This window comes from Musca domestica, unplaced genomic scaffold (genome assembly GCF_030504385.1).
Source record: "Musca domestica strain aabys unplaced genomic scaffold, Musca_domestica.polishedcontigs.V.1.1 20, whole genome shotgun sequence".
Taxonomy (NCBI): domain Eukaryota; kingdom Metazoa; phylum Arthropoda; class Insecta; order Diptera; family Muscidae; genus Musca; species Musca domestica.
Window position 1 is genome coordinate 9,977,345 of NW_026712250.1, and position 18,931 is coordinate 9,996,275.

The 18,931-nt window shown below is 32.1% G+C and overlaps 4 protein-coding genes across 6 annotated transcripts in view; 1 reads left to right on the top strand and 3 right to left on the bottom strand.

Moving 5' to 3' along the window:
- LOC105261991 (flotillin-2) overlaps positions 1-18,931 on the top strand; it is a 525,605-nt gene that overhangs the window by 403,703 nt on the left and 102,971 nt on the right. The window lies entirely within an intron of this gene.
- On the bottom strand, positions 146-4,046 carry LOC101900003 (glucose dehydrogenase [FAD, quinone]). Its single transcript, XM_020036151.2, has 3 exons — positions 3,281-4,046; positions 630-1,472; positions 146-568 (listed from the first exon to the last, which is right to left on the bottom strand). The coding sequence occupies exons 1-3, from the start codon at positions 3,953-3,955 to the stop codon at positions 188-190; spliced, it is 1,899 nt and encodes a 632-aa protein (XP_019891710.2). The 5' UTR covers positions 3,956-4,046; the 3' UTR covers positions 146-187.
- LOC131802323 (glucose dehydrogenase [FAD, quinone]-like) lies at positions 6,448-7,920 on the bottom strand. Its single transcript, XM_059122413.1, has one exon. It carries the CDS (start codon positions 7,918-7,920, stop codon positions 6,502-6,504), a length of 1,419 nt encoding a protein of 472 aa, XP_058978396.1. The 3' UTR covers positions 6,448-6,501.
- LOC101900177 (uncharacterized) lies at positions 7,902-10,583 on the bottom strand. Its single transcript, XM_005175347.4, has 3 exons — positions 10,431-10,583; positions 10,021-10,331; positions 7,902-8,042 (listed from the first exon to the last, which is right to left on the bottom strand). The coding sequence occupies exons 1-3, from the start codon at positions 10,444-10,446 to the stop codon at positions 7,953-7,955; spliced, it is 417 nt and encodes a 138-aa protein (XP_005175404.2). The 5' UTR covers positions 10,447-10,583; the 3' UTR covers positions 7,902-7,952.

Genomic DNA, 18,931 nt, shown 5'->3' on the forward strand with positions numbered 1-18,931 from the left:
CGACGCATAGGAATGTTTTATTTTAGTTTTTTTCTTAACCGAGTTTTTTAATTCTCTTTAGCTAATTACTTGCCCAGTAAGCATTCCAATGACCTCTTTCCGATTTAAAAACTTTTTGTTTTTTTTTTATTATTATACTACTTAAGCAAAATGCACACACATACACACACACACCGAAACAATAAACTCAATAAGCACTTCTCGATTTCAACCAATCTTCTTTAATCATGTCCGCTCCCCTTTCGGCTATCATAATTGTGGGTATGTTGGTGTTGCCTGTGGTAATGGTGGGCATTATACTGGCATCGATAACACGTAGCCGTTTTATACCGTACACCCTCAGGCGAGGATCGACAACAGCATCACGATCTGTGTTGGGACCCATTTTGCAGGTGCCCACCGGATGATAGATCGTCTGAGAATAGTAACGGGCCAAACACTCCCAAAAGGCGTCGCTAAGATATTCCACTTCGGGGCAGTTGCGCCAAACATAGATATTCAGAGTGGCGTTCACTCGTCTGAGTGAGGGCGACTGAGTCAGCTCATGACCAAATTTCAGGGCATCCACCTGTGGGAGAAAACAGAAATCAGTACTCAAAACCATTGAAATTGAAATAATTTTCTCTCACCATTATGGCCATGTCCAAGGGGTCGTCATAATAATTCGCATGTATCTTGGGATAAACCCTAACACTATCCGAATCTAACTCAATCCATCCTCGACTCCGGGGTCTCATCACCAAGGGTGTTATAACAAATGAGTCCTTATAGAGCACCGGTTCCACGGTGTCGGCGAAATTCGAAAACGTCACCGCCGATCCTCTTCGACCGATCATACCACCATCCGAGCCATAACTGACACTACCCAAAAAGAACTGGACATCTGGCCAATCCACTTTGGGATCTTGATATTTGCTACTCCAAAATCCCATAACCTCTGACATGGGCATGGCGTAGAAGAAGCTATCCTCCTTGTGTATGAATCTATCTACCGAATCGACATTCATCATTTCCGGCACAATATAGGACAAATGTTGTCCGGTTTCGTAATTTCGAATGGCATACGTAGCTCCCGTCGTGGAAATGTGATCCTGCAAATTGCCACCGACGCCGGGTAGATGTTTCAGAACGGGAATATTGAATTTGTTGAGTTGAGATTTTGGCCCCACCCCGGATACCATCAACAGCTGGGGACTAGCAATGGCCCCCGCCGACAAAATAACCTCCTTCGATGCTATGGCCTTATGTTTAACGCCCAGCAATTCGAAGAGTACACCTCTGGCTTCATTGATTCGTGGATCGATGATGATCTTTTCGACATAGGCATTTAAAATAATGTCTAAATTGGGTCGCCGCCACACGGGACGTATGTAACCCTTGTTGGCACTGCAGCGTAAACCATTGCGTAAGCTGCCATGGGGAATGGCAAATCCGGTTTGAGAACGTCCATTGAAATCTTGATAGGGATTTAACTGAAAGAGATAACAATTTCGATAATTAATTTTCTGTATAGAAAAGTTGTCGATAATTAATTTTCTGTATAGAAAAGTTGTCGATAACAACTTTTCCATATAGAAAAGTTATCGATAACAACTATTCTATATAGAAAAGTTGTCGATAACAACTATTCTACATAGGAAAGTTATCGATAACAACTTTTTTCTATAGAAAAGTTGTCGATAATAACTTTTTTCTATAGAAAAGTTATCGTTAATAACTTTTTTCTGTAGAAAAGTTATCGATAATAACTTTTTTCTATAGAAAAGTTATCGATAATAACTTTTTTCTATAGAAAAGTTATCGATAATAACTTTTTTCTATAGAAAAGTTATCGATAATAAATTTTTTCTATAGAAAAGTTGTCGATAATAACTTTTTTCTATAGAAAAGTTGTCGATAACAACTATTCTATATAAAAAAGTTGTCGATAACAACTATCCTATAAAGAAAAGTTGTCGATAACAACTATTCTATATAGAAAAGTTGTCGATAACAACTATTCTATATTGAAAAGTTGTCGATAACAACTATTCCATATAGAAAAGTTGTCGATAACAACTATTCCATATAGAAAAGTTGTCGATAACAACTATTCTATATAGAAAAGTTATCGATATCAACTATTCTATATAGAAAAGTTATCGATATCAACTATTCTATATAGAAAACTATTCTACATAGAAAAGTTATCGATAATTACTTTTTTCTGTAGAAAAGTTATCGATAATTACTTTTTTCTATAGAAAAGTTATCGATAATAACTTTTTTCTATAGAAAAGTTATCGATAACAACGTTCTTCTATAGCAAAGTTATCGATAACAACTTTTCCGTATCGAAAAGTTATCGATAACATTTTTTCCGTATAACAAAGTTATCGATAACAACTCTTCCGCGTAGAAAAGTTATCGATAACAACTTTTCCGTATGAAAAAGTTATCGATAACATATTTTCCGTATGGAAAAGTTATCAATAGCAACTTTTCCGTATGGAAAAGTTATCGATAACTACATTTCCGTATAGAAAAGCTGTCGATAACTACATTTCCGTATAGAAAAGCTGTCGATAACAACTTTTCCGCATAGAAAAGTTGTCGATAACAACTTTTCCGCATAGAAAAGTTGTCGATAACAACTTTTCCGCAGAGAAAAGTTGTCGATAACAACTTTTCCGCATATAAAAGTTGTCGATAACATCTTTTCCGCATAGAAAAGTTGTCGATAGCATCTTTTCCGCATAGAAAAGTTGTCGATAGCAACTTTTCCGCATAGAAAAGTTGTCGATAACAACTTTCTTCTATAGAAAAGTTATCGATAACAACTTTCTTCTATAGAAAAGTTATCGATAACAACGTTCTTCTATAGAAAAGTTATCGATAACAACTTTCTTCTATAGAAAAGTTATCGATAACAACTATTCTATATAGAAAAATTTTCGATAACAACTACTTTATATAGAAAAGTTGTCGATAACAACTATTCTAAATAGAAAAGTTATCGATAACAACTATTCTACATAGAAAAGTTATCGATAACAACTATTCTACATAGAAAAGTTATCGATAACAACTTTTATGCAAAGAAAGATTATCGATAACAACTTTTATGCAAAGAAAAATCATCGATAACAACTTTCTGTAAAGAAAAATCATCGGTATGCTCTTTTCTGAAAAGTGAAATTGTCGATAAGAATTTTCTCTATAGAGAAGTTTTCGATAACACCTTTCGATAAAAATATTTTCCCTAGAACACGCTGCCGATAACAACCTATCAATACATTACCAAATTCCTCTCTTTCACTGTCTCCATGAACACGTCCAACAACGGCGAGGGCGAACGATAATTCTCCACCGAAATTGGGCCACCATGACCATGATATGGGTCATTTTCAAAACCCGGCACACGCATATCCTCCAATTTCCGGAAATAATGTAAAATATTATCATAATTCCATCCCACGTTTCCCAACTCGGCCCAATGGTCGTAGTCGCGACGATTACCGCGAATAAACATCATGGCATTGATGCTGCTACAGCCACCCAGAACTTTGGCCCGCGGCCAATAGCATTGCTGATTCACCATCGCCAGGCAATAACGTGGCGAGTGCTCTGCCCAATATTTCCAATCCCAGGGGCTGCGTTGCAAAACGGGATATAACATGGGTATGTCGGCAAGCAAAGGTTCATCACCACCCGCTTCCAGGAGTAAAATATTCCAATGCGGTACTTCGGAGAGTCTGGCCGCCAGGGTGCAACCCGCCGAACCGCCACCAATTATTATGAAATCATAACGATCACGCAATGAGGTAATCGGTGTGGAAAAAACCCGATTGCCGGCATCAACAATGTCCGGCCGGTGGTCTTTGATGCCCTGGATAAGCATCAGCAGGACCATGGCACTGGGACCGATGGTCAGCAAGAAACGACCGAATGTCAAATAACCTTCTGGGGTTATCATTTTGAATTTTTTCACTTTGTTCTTTAGTTTTCCGATAATAGCGATTTGTTTTTATAGCTTGGCCCGCAGGCTTGAAGGTCTTAACAATGCGACTGCAAGTCTCGAACTGTTGCCGGAATTTTGAAAAAATACTTAATTCGATTTTACAATTTCCTCTTCATTTTGGCATTAAGTTTTGCCGATTCATCAATAGTTTTTTTTGCTTCCTCACATCAGAATTGGGTCGGCGTCGCAGGTTGGCATTTTTTGTCACCAAGCTTAAGAACTATTTTTTAATTGTTTTTTTTTTTTTTTGTTGTTTTTTTAATTTTAGCGTCAGTCAATATTCTTATCTTAAATATTTGAAAATTACCATGGTCAGGGTTGTTTGGAGATTTATGATTCATTGGCAATACTTTTGATGACTGGGATATAGAAATTCTAGCCGATAACAAGATTTTCTATAGAAATTTTAATCGACAACAAGATTTTCTATTGAAAACCTTATCGATAACAATGTTTTTTCTATAGAAAACTTTATCGATAACAAGATTTTCTTTAGAAAATCGTACCGATAACAAGATTTTGTATGGAAAACCTTGTCGATAACAAGATTTTCTATAGAAATCCTTTTCGATAACAAGATTTTCTGTAGAAATCCTTTTCGATAACAAGATTTTCTATAGGAAACTTTATCGATAACAAGATTTTCTATAGAAATTCTTATCGATAACAAGATTTTCTATAGAAATTCCTATCGATAACAAGATTTTCTATAGAAAATCATACCGATAACAAGATATTACATAGAAAATAGTACCGATAACAAGATTTTCTGTGGGAAATCGTACCGATAACAAGATTTTCTGTAGCAAATCATACCGATAACAATATTTTTTATAGAAAACCTTATCGATAACAGGATTATCTATGGAAAACCTTATCGATAACAAGATTTTCTATATAAAACCTTATCGATAACAAGATTTTCTTTAGAAAATCGTACCGATAACAAGATTTTCTATAGAAAATCGTACCGACTACAAAATTTTCTATAGAAAATCGTACTGATAACATGATTTTCTATAGAAAATCGTACCGATAAAAAAATTTTTTTATGGAAAATCCTACCGATAACAATATTTTTTATAGAAAACCTTATCGACATCAATGTTTTCTATAGAAAATTGTACCGATAACGGGATTTTCTATAGAAAATTGTACCGATAACGGGATTTTCTATGGAAAATCTTATCGATAACAAAATTTTCTATAGAAAACCTTATCGATAACAAAGTTTTCTATAACAATTCTTGTCGATAAAAAGATTTTCTATAGAAACTCGTACCGATAACAATATTTTCAATATAAAATCGCCCAGATAACAAGATTTTCTATAGAAAATCGTACCGATAACAAGATTTTCTATAGAAAATCGTACCGATAACAAGATTTTCTATAGAAAATCGTACCGATAACAAGATTTTCTATAGAAAATCGTACCGATAACCAGATTTTCTATAGAAAATCGAACCGATAGCAAGATTTTCTATAGAAAATCGTACCGATAACAAGATTTTCTTTCGAAAATCGTACCGATAACAAGATTGTCTGTAGCAAATCGTACCGATAACAATATTTTCTATAGAAAACCTTATCGATAAAAAGATTTTCTATAGAAACTCGTACCGATAACAAAATTTTCTTTAGAAAATCGCACCGATAACAAGATTTTCTATTGAAAATCGTCCCGATAACAAGACTTTCTTTTAAAAACATTATCGATAACAAGATAATATCTTCGATAACAAGATTTCCTTGCAGATAATGTTAACAATAATAAGATTTCCCATCTTATTGATAAGATTTTCCAAAAAAAAAATATTATCGATAACAAAATTTTCCAAAAAAAAAATTTTCCGTAACCCGATTTTCTATAGAAACTCGTAGCGATAACAACATTTCCTAGAGCTATCCTCATCGATATTATGATTTCCTACATGAAAATTGATATCGATAACAAGATTTCCAATAGAAAATCATATCGATAACAGTGTTATCTAAAAAAATCCTATCGATAACAAAAGTTGTTATAAAATTTACTATCGATACCACGATTTTCTAAAAAAATGTTCTTCCGTGAATCTTATCGACAGCATATTTATAGGAAATCTCTCCGATAACTCGATTTTCTCTTACAAATATTTTCGATAACTAGATTTTCTACATAAAAATTGTATAGATAACAATATTTTCTTTAGAAAATCTCATCGTAAGAAATTCGTAACGATAACAGAACCTTTTTATTTAATTAAGTTACGTCCAAGTGGGTACATCTCAATAATCCTAAAAGTATGCACCACATTTTGACCATATTTTGCCTCCCTTGGTTTGAATAAAAGAAAGCAGTGAATTTTTTTAACATTTTATATATTTTGCTATAACAAGAATTTAAAATACAGTAGAATTCCCATAATTCGTAAGCGGATAAATTGCGGATAGTTTAAAAATTATCTCCCCTACGAATTATTCGAATTCAACTGTACTTCCTTCCCACCTCCAATTTTCTAATCCCTCGCCAAATCATCCAATATCATTTGGGCACCCTTTTCGGCAATCATGATGGTGGGACCATTGGTGTTGCCACTGGTAATGTTGGGCATAATACTGGCATCGATGACACGCAACCCCTTAACGCCGTGGACCTTCAACTCGGAATCGACCACAGCCGAGGGATCGGATGATGGGCCCATTTTACATGTACCCGCAGCATGCCAAGCACTGATCATAAAGTATCGAATGTAGCAATACCAATAGTCATCGGAATCGAACTCATGCACATCACATTCCGGCAAGGGCACACGTATGTATTCCAGACCAAAGTGGTGGAACACCTCTGTCTTCTCCAGGGAGCGTACAAAACGCACATAACGCAGCAGCGTTTGGCGATCTTCCTCCACGCTGGCATAGTTGTTGTGGATCTCGGGGCCCTTTCCGAATTCGGGATATTTCAATTTGATATAACCCCGCGACTTGGGTTTTATGAGCAGGCCCTGTAGCTGTAAGGTTGTCTGATTCTCAGCCAACTCCAAAAATTTCTCCACCAACTCCTCGCGGAATTGCAAAAATTCAAACACATTCGACTCCCTGGTGGGCTGATCAATGCCCGACACAATCATAACATCGCTTTTGTTTTGCAAGTTCTGCGAAGCCTGGGAATTAATGAAGCCCACCAGATTTGGATTCGATGCCAAGGACCCGTTTTGATAGATCAAATATTGAAAGGTGTTCTCAACGCTGTCGCCTTGCGCCAGATTGGGAATGTTTTTGGTAAACCTATAGGTCATGGACATCATGCCGTGATCCTGCAAATTTTGGCCCACTGCCAGGTTGCGGATGCAGGGTATCTTAAATTGCCTCAAATTCCCACAGGGCCCGATGCCGGAGTGCATTAAAATCTGGGGACTATTAAAGGTGCCAGCACTCAAAATAATCTCCTTGCGGGCCTGTATCCTCAGAACCTTATTATTTCCCAACAAAACTTCCACGCCCGCTGCCTTCTGCTTGCCATTGAAGAGGATTTTGCGCACCACAGCATTCTTGGCCACATGCAGATTATTACGATGGCGGGCCACCTTACCCAAATAAGTCTTACCCGTACTCATGCGCCGACCACGATCCACGGTTCCCAGGATGTCATGTTTGAAACCCAAACTCTTGCTTTCATACCCCATTTCCACCTCTTCGGTGGCATTTTCCAAAATATTTCGCAGCGTGTAAAACTTTTCCGGCCTCAAATAGTTATTCACCACCAACGAACCCTTGGGTTCCGTTTCGGTCGATTCATCTCGGGTGGCTTTCACGAAATATTCATGAATATTTTCCCATGACCATCCGGGGTTACCTTGACTCTGCCATTCGTCATAATCGGAGGGACGTCCAACCAAAAATACATTGCCATTAATGCCGGCTGTGCCACTTATCATTTTGCCTCGCAGCCAAAAGCAGCGACCATCTTTCATGGCCTTACAGCTCGTCGGGTTCGGTTCGGCATAATCGTTCCATGAGTATTCGGTTTTTTTTGCAATAAATTGGATAAAATATATACCTGGAATGAAAGATGAATAGATTTTTTGTGAAAACCTATATCGATAATAAGATTTTCTAAAGAAAATCCTGTCGATAACAAAGAAAATCTTTTCGATAACATAGAAAAACTTGTCGATAACAAGATTTTCTATAGAAAACCTTATCGATAACAAGATTTTTTATCGAAAAACTTATCGATAACAAGGTTTTCTATAGAAAAACTTATCGATAACAAGATTTTCTATAGAAAACCTTATCGATAACAAGATTTTCTACAGAAAACTTTATCGATAACAGGATTTTTTATAAAAAATTGTACCGATAACATAATTTTCTATAGAAAATCGCGTCGATAACAAGATTTTCTATAGAAAATCGTACCGATAACATGATTTTCCATAAAATATCGTACCGATAACAAGATTTTCTATAGAAAAATAAATTCGATAACATGATTTTCTATAGAAAAACGTGTCGATAACAAGATTTTCTATAGAAAATTGTATCGATAACAAGATTTTCTATCGAAAACCTTATCGATAACAAGATTTTCCGTAGAAAATCGTACCGATAACAAGATTTTGTATGGAAAACCTTATCGATAACAAGATTTTCTATAGAAAACTTTATCGATAACAAGAGTTTCTATAGAAAACCTTATCGATAACAGGATTTTCTATAGAAAATCGTGCCGACAACAGGAATTTCTATAGAAAATCGTACCGATAACAAGATTTTCTATAGAAAATCGTATCGATAACAAGATTTTCTATAGAAAATCTTACCGATAACATGATTTTCTATAGAAAATCGTACCGATAACAAGATTTTCTATAGAAAATCGTATCGATAACATGATTTTCTATAGAAAATCGTACCGATAATATGATTTTTTATAGAAAACCGTTTCGATAACAAGATTTTCTATAGAAAATCGTTCCGATAACAATATGTTCTATAGAAAATCGTACCGATAACAAGATTTTCTATAGAAAATCTTACCGATAACAAGATTTTCTATAGAAAACTTTATCGATAACAATAGTTTCTATAGAAAACCTTATCGATAACAGGATTTTCTATAGAAAATCGTGCCGACAACAGGAATTTCTATAGAAAATCGTACCGATAACAAGATTTTCTATAGAAAATCGTATCGATAACAAGATTTTCTATAGAAATTTTTGTCGATAACAAGATTTTCTATAGAAAATCGTACCGATAACAAGATTTTCAAATAGAAAATCGTATCGATAACAAGATTTTCTATAGAAAATCGTATCGATAACAAGATTTTCTATAGAAATTTTTGTCGATAACAAGATTTTCTATAGAAAATCGTACCGATAACAAGATTTTCAAATAGAAAATCGTACAGATAACATGATTCTCTATAGAAAATCGTACCGATAACAAGATTTTCTAGAGAAAAAAAATTTCGATAACAACAAAATCGTACATATAACAAGATTTTCTATAGAAAATCGTACCGATAATAAGATTTTCTATAGAAAACCTTATCGATAACAAGATTATCTATAGAAAATCGTACCGATAACAATATTTTCTATGGAAAATCGTACCGATAACAAAATTTTCTATAGAAAATCGATAGAAATTCTTGTCGATAACAACATTTTTCTTAGAAAATCCTGATAGATAAGTGCTACCGATAGCATTATTTACTCCAGAAATTCTTATCGTTATCGAGATTTTCTATAGAAATCCATGTCGAACGCATGTTTTTTATAAAAAAAAATACTTGTTGATTTGCAACTTAACCATGTGCCTGATAGTCACAACAATAACAACTGCATATCGATAACAAAAACAATATTTTCGAATTGTTTTTGCCATAGGCAAATACAATGGCTTGGCTATCAAAATAATCGAAACCTGTTCAAAAAATATTTTCGATGACCTTCACAGTTTGTTTTTTTTTTTTTTTTTTTTTCTTAATAGCTCTGTCGCATTAATTATTTCTTCTTCTTAGTTACCTCTGAAAGCGAAGGAGGATCACCACCTGCCTCCAAGACCAACACACTGACATTGGGATTTTCGCTGAGGCGACTGGCAACAACGGAGCCGGCATTACCAGCCCCAACCACAATGTAATCGTGTGCAATCGGCCAGCGCTGAGTCAACAGTTCTTCGCCATAATCCGATGGCCACATTTGGGGATTGGTTAAATCATCTCTGGCTGCCGTTAAATTTTGAAATAAATCCTCAACCAGATTATCGAACAGCTGGGCATTGCTCACCACGGCCACATTGCCACGAATGGCCCATAGCAGGAGGAGAATCAAAGCTAGTTACAAATACAACAACAACAACAACAAAAATCAAATAACTTTCTAATGTTTTGATTTGTTGACACAGAAAACTTTCTAGGGTTCGTTGACCTTACCGATCTTGTGCGGCATCGCTCGAAAACAATGTGTATACTTCTCGTATTCTGTTCCCACTGAAATCCCAGAAGCTACTGATCACCGGAATATCAAAATGGTTATAATTTATTGAAAAAAATTTGTGTTCATTTTGAAACGAAACAAAAAACACTGCGTTTCGATAATTACACCAACAATAACCCATTCGCAGCAGCAACCCCTCCCTTGCCCTTATGCTTGAGTTTAATTAACCGCGCCGCGTCGTTTTATTTGAATTGCAATCGAAAATAAAATTTTAATGTTTCGCATTATCACCTGTCGCTGCCGGGGCGGGCTGATAACATGGCCAGCTTTCAATCTCTCTTTCTTTCGCTGCCTTGGCTTGCCTGGCCCTATCATTGTTTGTTTTTGTTATTGTTCTTGTCGTTCGCAGAGTTTATTTTCTCCGGAAATAGGCAACTCAACAGAATAGGCTGTTCGTTTTATTGAAACAACAAACAAAAAAGCTTTCCGTTTGTTGTAACTTAACAGAAAGCTGTAAAAGCTTGCAACTGGGATGTAAAGTAACACTGGGGTATAAAAGAAAGTTTACATTCATTGCCGAACAGGAAAAAAGTTTTAATACAGAAAACAATATTCCATTACAGAATATAGGTTATCGACATTTTTTCTCTTAGAAAAAATTTTTATTTTTGTTATCGAAAATTTATCGATGCGGAAAAATTGTTATCGACAATTTTTCCATACAGAAAAATTGTTATCCATAATTTTTCTATGCAGACCAGTTGTTATCGACAACATTTCTATACAGACAAGTTGTTATCGACAATTTTTCTACATCGAAAAGTTGTTATCGACAACTTTTCCATACCGAAAAGTTGTTATCGACAATGTTTCTATAAAAATTATTATCAAAAATATAAAATTTTCTATAAAAATTGTTATCGAAAATTTTTCTATAGAAAATTGTTATCGAAAAAATTTTCTATAGAAAATTGTTATCGAAAAAATTTTCTATAGAAAATTGTTATCGAAAAAATTTTCTATAGAAAATTGTTATCGAAAAAATTTTCTATAGAAAATTGTTATCGAAAAAATTTTCTATAGAAAATTGTTATCGAAAAAATTTTCTATAGAAAATTGTTATCGAAAAAATTTTCTATAGAAAATTGTTATCGAAAAAATTTTCTATAGAAAATTGTTATCGAAAAAATTTTATCGACAATTTTTCCTATACGGAAAAAAATTGTTAGCGAAAATTTTTCTAGACGGAAAAATTGTTATCGACAACTTTTCTCTACGCAAAATATGTTATCGACATCTTTTCTCTACGGAAAATTTGTTATCGACAACTTTTCTATACCGAAAAGTTGTTATCGACAACTTTTCTATACCGAAAAGTTGTTATCGACAACTTTTCTATACCGAAAAGTTGTTATCGAAAACTTTTCTCTACGGAAGAGTTGTTATCGACAACTTTTCTCTACGGAAGAGTTGTTAGCGACAACTTTTCTCTACGGAAGAGTTGTTAGCGACAATTTTTCGATACAGAAATATTGTAATCGACAATTTTTCGATACGGAAAAATTGTTATCGACAATTTTTCGATACGGAAAAATTGTTATCGACAATTTTTTGATACGGAAAAATTGTAATCGACAATTTTTTGATACGGAAAAGTTGTTATCGACAACTTATCTCTACGGAAAAGTTGTTATCGACAACTTTTCTTTACGGAAGACTTGTTATAGATAACTTTTCTCTAAGGAAGAATTGTTATCGACAACTTTTCTCTACAATTTTTCGATACGGAAAAATTGTTATCGACAATTTTTCGATGCGGAAAAATTGTAATCGACAACTTATCTCTACGGAAAAGTTGTTATCGACATTTTTTCTCTACGAAAAAGTTATTATCGACCACTTTTCTCTACGGAAAAGTTGTTATCGACAGCTTTTCTATACGGAAAAATTGTAATGGATTATTTTCCTGTACCGAAAAATTGTAATCGACTCTTTTTCTATACCGATAAATTGTTATCGGAAATGTTTATTAAAAAAATTGTTATCGACAATTTTTCCTAAAAAAAATGGTAACGACAACTTTTTCAAACGGAAAAATTGTTATCGACAACTTTTTCAAACGGAAAAATTGTTATCGACGACTTTTTCAATCGGAAAAATTGTTATCGACAAATTTTTCAAAAGGAAAAATTGTTACCGACTCTTTTTCTATACCAAAAAATTATTATCTGAAATTTTTCTAAAAAAAATTGTTATCGGAAAATTTTCCAAAAAAAAATTGTTATCGGAAAATTTTCTAAACGAAATTGTTATCGGAAAATTTTCTAAACGAAATTGCTATCGGAAATTTTCTAAACGAAATTGTTATCGGAAATTTTTCTAAAAAAAATTGTTATCAACAAATTTTCTATAGAAAATTGTTATCGAAAATTGTCTATAGAAAATTGTTATCGAAAAATTGTTATAGAAAATTGTTATCGAAAAATTGTCTATAGAAAATTGTTATCGAAAAATTGTCTACAGAAAATTGTTATCGAAAAATTGTCTATAGAAAATTGTTATCGAAAAATTGTCTATAGAAAATTGTTATCGAAAAATTGTCTATAGAAAATTGTTATCGAAAAATTTTCTATAGAAATTTTTTATCGAAAAATTGTCTATAGGAAATTGTTATCGAAAAATTGTCTTTAGAAAATTGTTATCGGAAAGTCTTTTATCGACAATTTTTCGATACAGAAAAATTGTTATCGACAATTTTTCCTATACGGAAAAAATTGTTATCGACAATTTTTCGATACAGAAAAATTGTTATCGACAATTTTTCCTATACGGAAAAAATTGTTGTCGACAATTTTTCCTATACGGAAAAAATTGTTATCGACAATTTTTCCTATACGGAAAAAATTGTTATCGACAATTTTTCCTATACGGAAAAAATTGTTATCGACAATTTTTCCTATACGGAAAAAATTGTTATCGACAATTTTTCCTATACAGAAAAAATTGTTATGAACATTTTTCTATACAAAAACAGTTGTTATCGACAACTTTTCTGTGAGGAAAAATTGTTATCGAAAACTTTTCCTATACAAAAAAATTGTTATCGACAATTTTTCCTATACGGAAAAAAATTGTTATCGATAACTTTTCTTTGGTGAAAAAATGTTATCGAGAACTTTTCTATAGAAAAATATGTTTTTCGGAATTTTTTGCCGATTTATTGCAATGCTTAAGTACTTCAAACTACAAGTGGCATGTGCAGTCATCATCATTAGCTGACGTAAACTTTCAAAATAATCAAATAGATATGAACTGCATGTTAGAGCGAACTCGAAAAGTGCAAATAAATTTCTATTGCTTTTATGTCATAACACATTTCTACGGTTCATTGACCTAACCAGTTTGGTTGGGATTTTTTTTTTTTTTTTTTTTTTTTTTTTTTGAGATAAGTAGTTATTGATTTGTATTATTTAAGGGAGGCACAAAAAATCACAAAAGCCATGACGTTTATTGTTATCGATTTTTTTCTAAAACACCAAAAGTTGGTCTAAACGTCTTTGGAATATTTTCGAATCGACCCAATTTCGTTTCAAGATTATCATCAATAACTTTTCAACCAACTATTATTTTCGACTACTTTTTTTAGTCCGATTGGTTATTAATTATTTTTATATATCATCTAGTAGTTTTATTATCTGTAAGTGTTATTCTCGATAAGTGCCAACTCATCCTGAAATGCTGCTGTTAGATTTTTCAAGTTATCAGAATCGTGGGGAGTGCGTCGTGGTAGGGCAAAATCAAAGCTGGCAACAAATTTTTCGATTGTTTTTATTTCACAAGGCCACTTCGGGGTTCATTGACCCCCCAGCGAAATTGTTAGAAATTATTAGAAGTTCGAAGAGGTGATATTTTGTACTGCGTTCAAACTGCAATTGCAAAAGATAGAGGGATCGCATGAAGGCGGTTATTTTTTATTTTTTTTTTTCTATTATTTTATTATTTTAAATTATTTTCTAAGCAAAAGAAAATGCTGGAGACAATTTTCGAACACGTCTGTAATCTAGATTAAAAAATTGAAAAAAAAATCATTTTTTTTTTTAATTTTAGAATTTGAAATATTTTCCATTATCACCTGGCGCTTGGCTGATCGCCTTTTTTTTTTTTTAATTTTAGAATTTGAAATATTTTCCATTATCACCTGGCGCTTGGCTGATCGCCTTTTTTGCGTCAACTTTTAATCTCTCCTGCCCTATCTTTGTTTTTTTTTTATTGTTGTTCACAGAGTTCATTCTCTCCGGAAATAGGCAACTCATCCAACATAGGCTGCTCGTTCTGTTATTGAAACAACAGAAAGCTTTACATTGTATTATTGTAACTTAACAGAAAGCTGTAAAAGCTTTGGACTGTAATGTTGAACCACATTCGGGATATAAAAAAAATTACATGCTTTTACAAATACCCAATTTTCAGGACGATTTTTGGTGGGTCCGCTTGCAAGGAACACAAATATGTCGAATCAAGACCTAAGGATTACAATTCGAATCCAAGTTTGCCATTTTGTTGTTGGAAATTTTTTTTTTTTTTTTTTTTTTTGCAACGCAACTTAATTTTCCGTCATTTTTCCCCTGCAATTGGCCATTATCTTCAACAGGGTGCTATCTTTGAGTGTTTTTATCTACAAGTGTCAGCTCATCTCTTGATGGCGTTAAATTAAAAAAAAATCGAAAAGATGAACATTGCATGCCAGGGCAAAATATCTATCGCTTTTATAACACCACACACACCACAGTTCATTGACCTCCACGACTTCGTGGGAAATTCCTCGAATATAGAAAAATTGTCGATAACAACAATATTTCTTTAGAAAAATTGTGTCGATAACACAATATTTTCATAGAAAAATGTCGATAACACAATATTTTCTATAGAAAAATTGTCGATAACACAATATTTCTATATAGAAAAATTGTCGATAACACAATATTTCTATATAGAAAAATTGTCGATAACACAATATTTCTATATAGAAAAATTGTCGATAACACAATATTTCTATATAGAAAAATTGTCGGTAACAACAATTTTCTCTATAGAAAAATTTGTCGATAACACAATTTTTCCATAGAAAAATTCTCGATAACACAATATTTCTCTATAGAAAAATTGTCGATAACACAACTTTTCTCCATTGAAAAATTGTCGATAACACAACTTTTCTCCATTGAAAAATTGTCGATAACAACAACTTTTCTCCATAGAAAAATTGTCGATAACACAACTTTTCTCTACAGAAAAGTTGTCGATAACAACAATTTTCTCTATAGAAAAATTGTCGATAACACAAGTTGTCTATAAAAAAATTGTCGATAACAACAATTTTCTCATAGAAAAATTGTCGATAACAACAATATTTCTATATAGAAAAATTGTCGATAACAACAATTTTCTCTATAGAAAAATTGTCGATAACAACAATTTTCTCTATAGAAAAATTGTCGATAACAACAATTTTCTCTATAGAAAAATTGTCGATAACAACAATTTTCTCTATAGAAAAATTGTCGATAACACAATTTTTCTACATAGAAAAGTTGTCGTTAACACAATTTTTCTACATAGAAAAGTTGTCGTTAACAAAAATTTTCCTTACAAAATTTATCGATAACACAACTTTTCTCTATAGAAAAATTGTCGATAACACAATATTTTCATAGAAAAATTGTCAATAATACAAAATTCTCATAGAAAAATTGTCGATAACAACAATATTTCTATAGAAAAGTTGTCGATAACAGCAATTTTCTATATAGAAAAATTGTCGATAATACAAATTTTCCATAGAAAATTTATCGATAACACAAAATTTCTATAGAAAATTATCGATAACACAATATTTCTATAGCAAAATTGTCTATAACACAATATTTCTATAGGAAAATTGTCGATAACACAATATTTCTATAGGAAAGTTGTCGATAACACAATATTTCTATATAGAAAAATTGTCGATAACAACAATTTTCTATAAAAAACTTGTCGATAACACAATATTTCTATATAGAAAAATTGTCGATAACAACAATTTTCTATATAGAAAAATTGTCGACAACAACAATTTTCTATATAGAAAAATTGTCGATGACAACAATTTTCTATATAAAAAAATTGTCGATAACAACAATTTTCTATGTAGAAAAATTGTCGATAACAACAATTTTCTATAGAAAAGTTGTCGATAACAACAATTTTCAATAGAAAAGTTGTCGATAACAACAATTTTCTATAGAAAAGTTGTCGATAACAACAAAATTCCATGGAAAAGTTGTTGATAACACAACTTTTCCATGGAATATTGAAAGTTGTCGATAACACAAGAAAAGTTGTCGATAACACAACTTTTCCCTAGAAAAATTGTCGATAACAAAACTTTTCCCTAGAAAAGTTGTCGATAACACAAGTTTTCGATAGAAAAGTTGTCGATAACATCAATTTTCTATAGAAAAATTGTCGATAACAACAATTTTCTCTATAGAAAAATTGTCGATAACAACAATTTTCTCTATAGAAAAATTGTCGATAACAACAATTTTCTCTATAGAAAAATTGTCGATAACAACAATTTTCTCTATAGAAAAATTGTCGATAACAACAATTTTCTCTATAGAAAAATTGTCGATAACAACAATTTTCTCTATAGAAAAATTGTCGATAACAACAATATTTCTATATAGAAAAATTGTCGATAACAACAATATTTCTATATAGAAAAATTGTCGATAACAACAATATTTCTATATAGAAAAATTGTCGATAACACAATATTTCTATATAGAAAAATTGTCGACAACACAACTTTTCTCTATAGAAAAGTTGTCGACAACACAACTTTTCTCTATAGAAAAGTTGTCGACAACACAACTTTTCTCTATAGAAAAGTTGTCGACAACACAACTTTTCTCTATAGAAAAGTTGTCGACAACACAACTTTTCTCTATAGAAAAGTTGTCGACAACACAACTTTTCTCTATAGAAAAGTTGTCGACAACACAACTTTTCTCTATAGAAAAGTTGTCGACAACACAACTTTTCTCTATAGAAAAGTTGTCGACAACACAACTTTTCTCTATAGAAAAGTTGTCGACAACACAACTTTTCTCTATAGAAAAGTTGTCGACAACACAACTTTTCTCTATAGAAAATTGTCGACAACACAACTTTTCTCTATAGAAAATTGTCGACAACACAACTTTTCTCTATAGAAAAGTTGTCGATAACAACAATTTTCTCTATAGAAAAATTGTCAATAACACAAAAAAGTTGTCGATAACAACAATATTTCTATAGAAAAATTGTCGATAACAACAATATTTCTATAGAAAAATTGTCGATAACAACAATATCTCGATAGAAAAATTGTCGATAACAACAATATTTCGATAGAAAAATTGTCGATAACAACAATATTTCGAAAGAAAAATTGTCGATAACAACAATATTTCGAAAGAAAAATTGTCGATAACAACAATATTTCGATAGAAAAATTGTCGATAACAACAATATTTCGATAGAAAAATTGTCGATAACAACAATATTTCTATATACAAAAATTGTCGATAACAACAATATTTCTATATAGAAAAATTGTCGATAACACAATATTTCTATATAGAAAAATTATCGATAACTCAATATTTCTATATAGAAAAATTGTCGATAACACAACTTTTCTCTATAGAAAATTGTCGACAACACAACTTTTCTCTATAGAAAATTGTCGACAACACAACTTTTCTCTATAGAAAATTGTCGACAACACAACTTTTCTCTATAGAAAAGTTGTCGATAACAACAATTTTCTCTATAGAAAAATTGTCAATAACACAAAAAAGTTGTCGATAACAACAATATTTCTATAGAAAAATTGTCGATAACAACAATATTTCTATAGAAAAATTGTCGATAACAACAATATCTCGATAGAAAAATTGTCGATAACAACAATATCTCGATAGAAAAATTGTCGATAACAACAATATTTCGAAAGAAAAATTGTCGATAACAACAATATTTCGAAAGAAAAATTGTCGATAACAACAATATTTCGATAGAAAAATTGTCGATAACAACAATATTTCGATAGAAAAATTGTCGATAACAACAATATTTCTATATACAAAAATTGTCGATAACAACAATATTTCTATATAGAAAAATTGTCGATAACACAATATTTCTATATAGAAAAATTATCGATAACTCAATATTTCTATATAGAAAAATTGTCGATAACACAACTTTTCTCTATAGAAAAGTTGTCGATAACACAACTTTTCTCTATAGAAAAGTTGTCGATAACACAACTTTTCTCTATAGAAAAGTTGTCGATAACACAACTTTTCTCTATAGAAAAGTTGTCGATAACACAACTTTTCTCTATAGAAAAGTTGTCGATAACACAACTTTTCTCTATAGAAAAGTTGTCGATAACACAACTTTT

Bases quoted from the DNA above. Each gene is read 5' to 3' on its own strand.
- LOC101900003 (XM_020036151.2), bottom strand. From the start codon at position 3,955: ATGATAACCCCAGAAGGTTATTTGACATTCGGTCGTTTCTTGCTGACC. The intron at 1,473-3,280 runs GTAATGTATTGA...TATCTCTTTCAG, and splicing joins CAGTGAAAGAGAGGAATTTG to TTAAATCCCTATCAAGATTT. The intron at 569-629 runs GTGAGAGAAAAT...TTTCTCCCACAG, and splicing joins CCTTGGACATGGCCATAATG to GTGGATGCCCTGAAATTTGG.
- LOC101900177 (XM_005175347.4), bottom strand. The intron at 8,043-10,020 runs GTAACTAAGAAG...CTTTCATTCCAG, and splicing joins ATCCTCCTTCGCTTTCAGAG to GTATATATTTTATCCAATTT.
- LOC131802323 (XM_059122413.1), bottom strand. From the start codon at position 7,920: ATGATAAGTGGCACAGCCGGCATTAATGGCAATGTATTTTTGGTTGGA.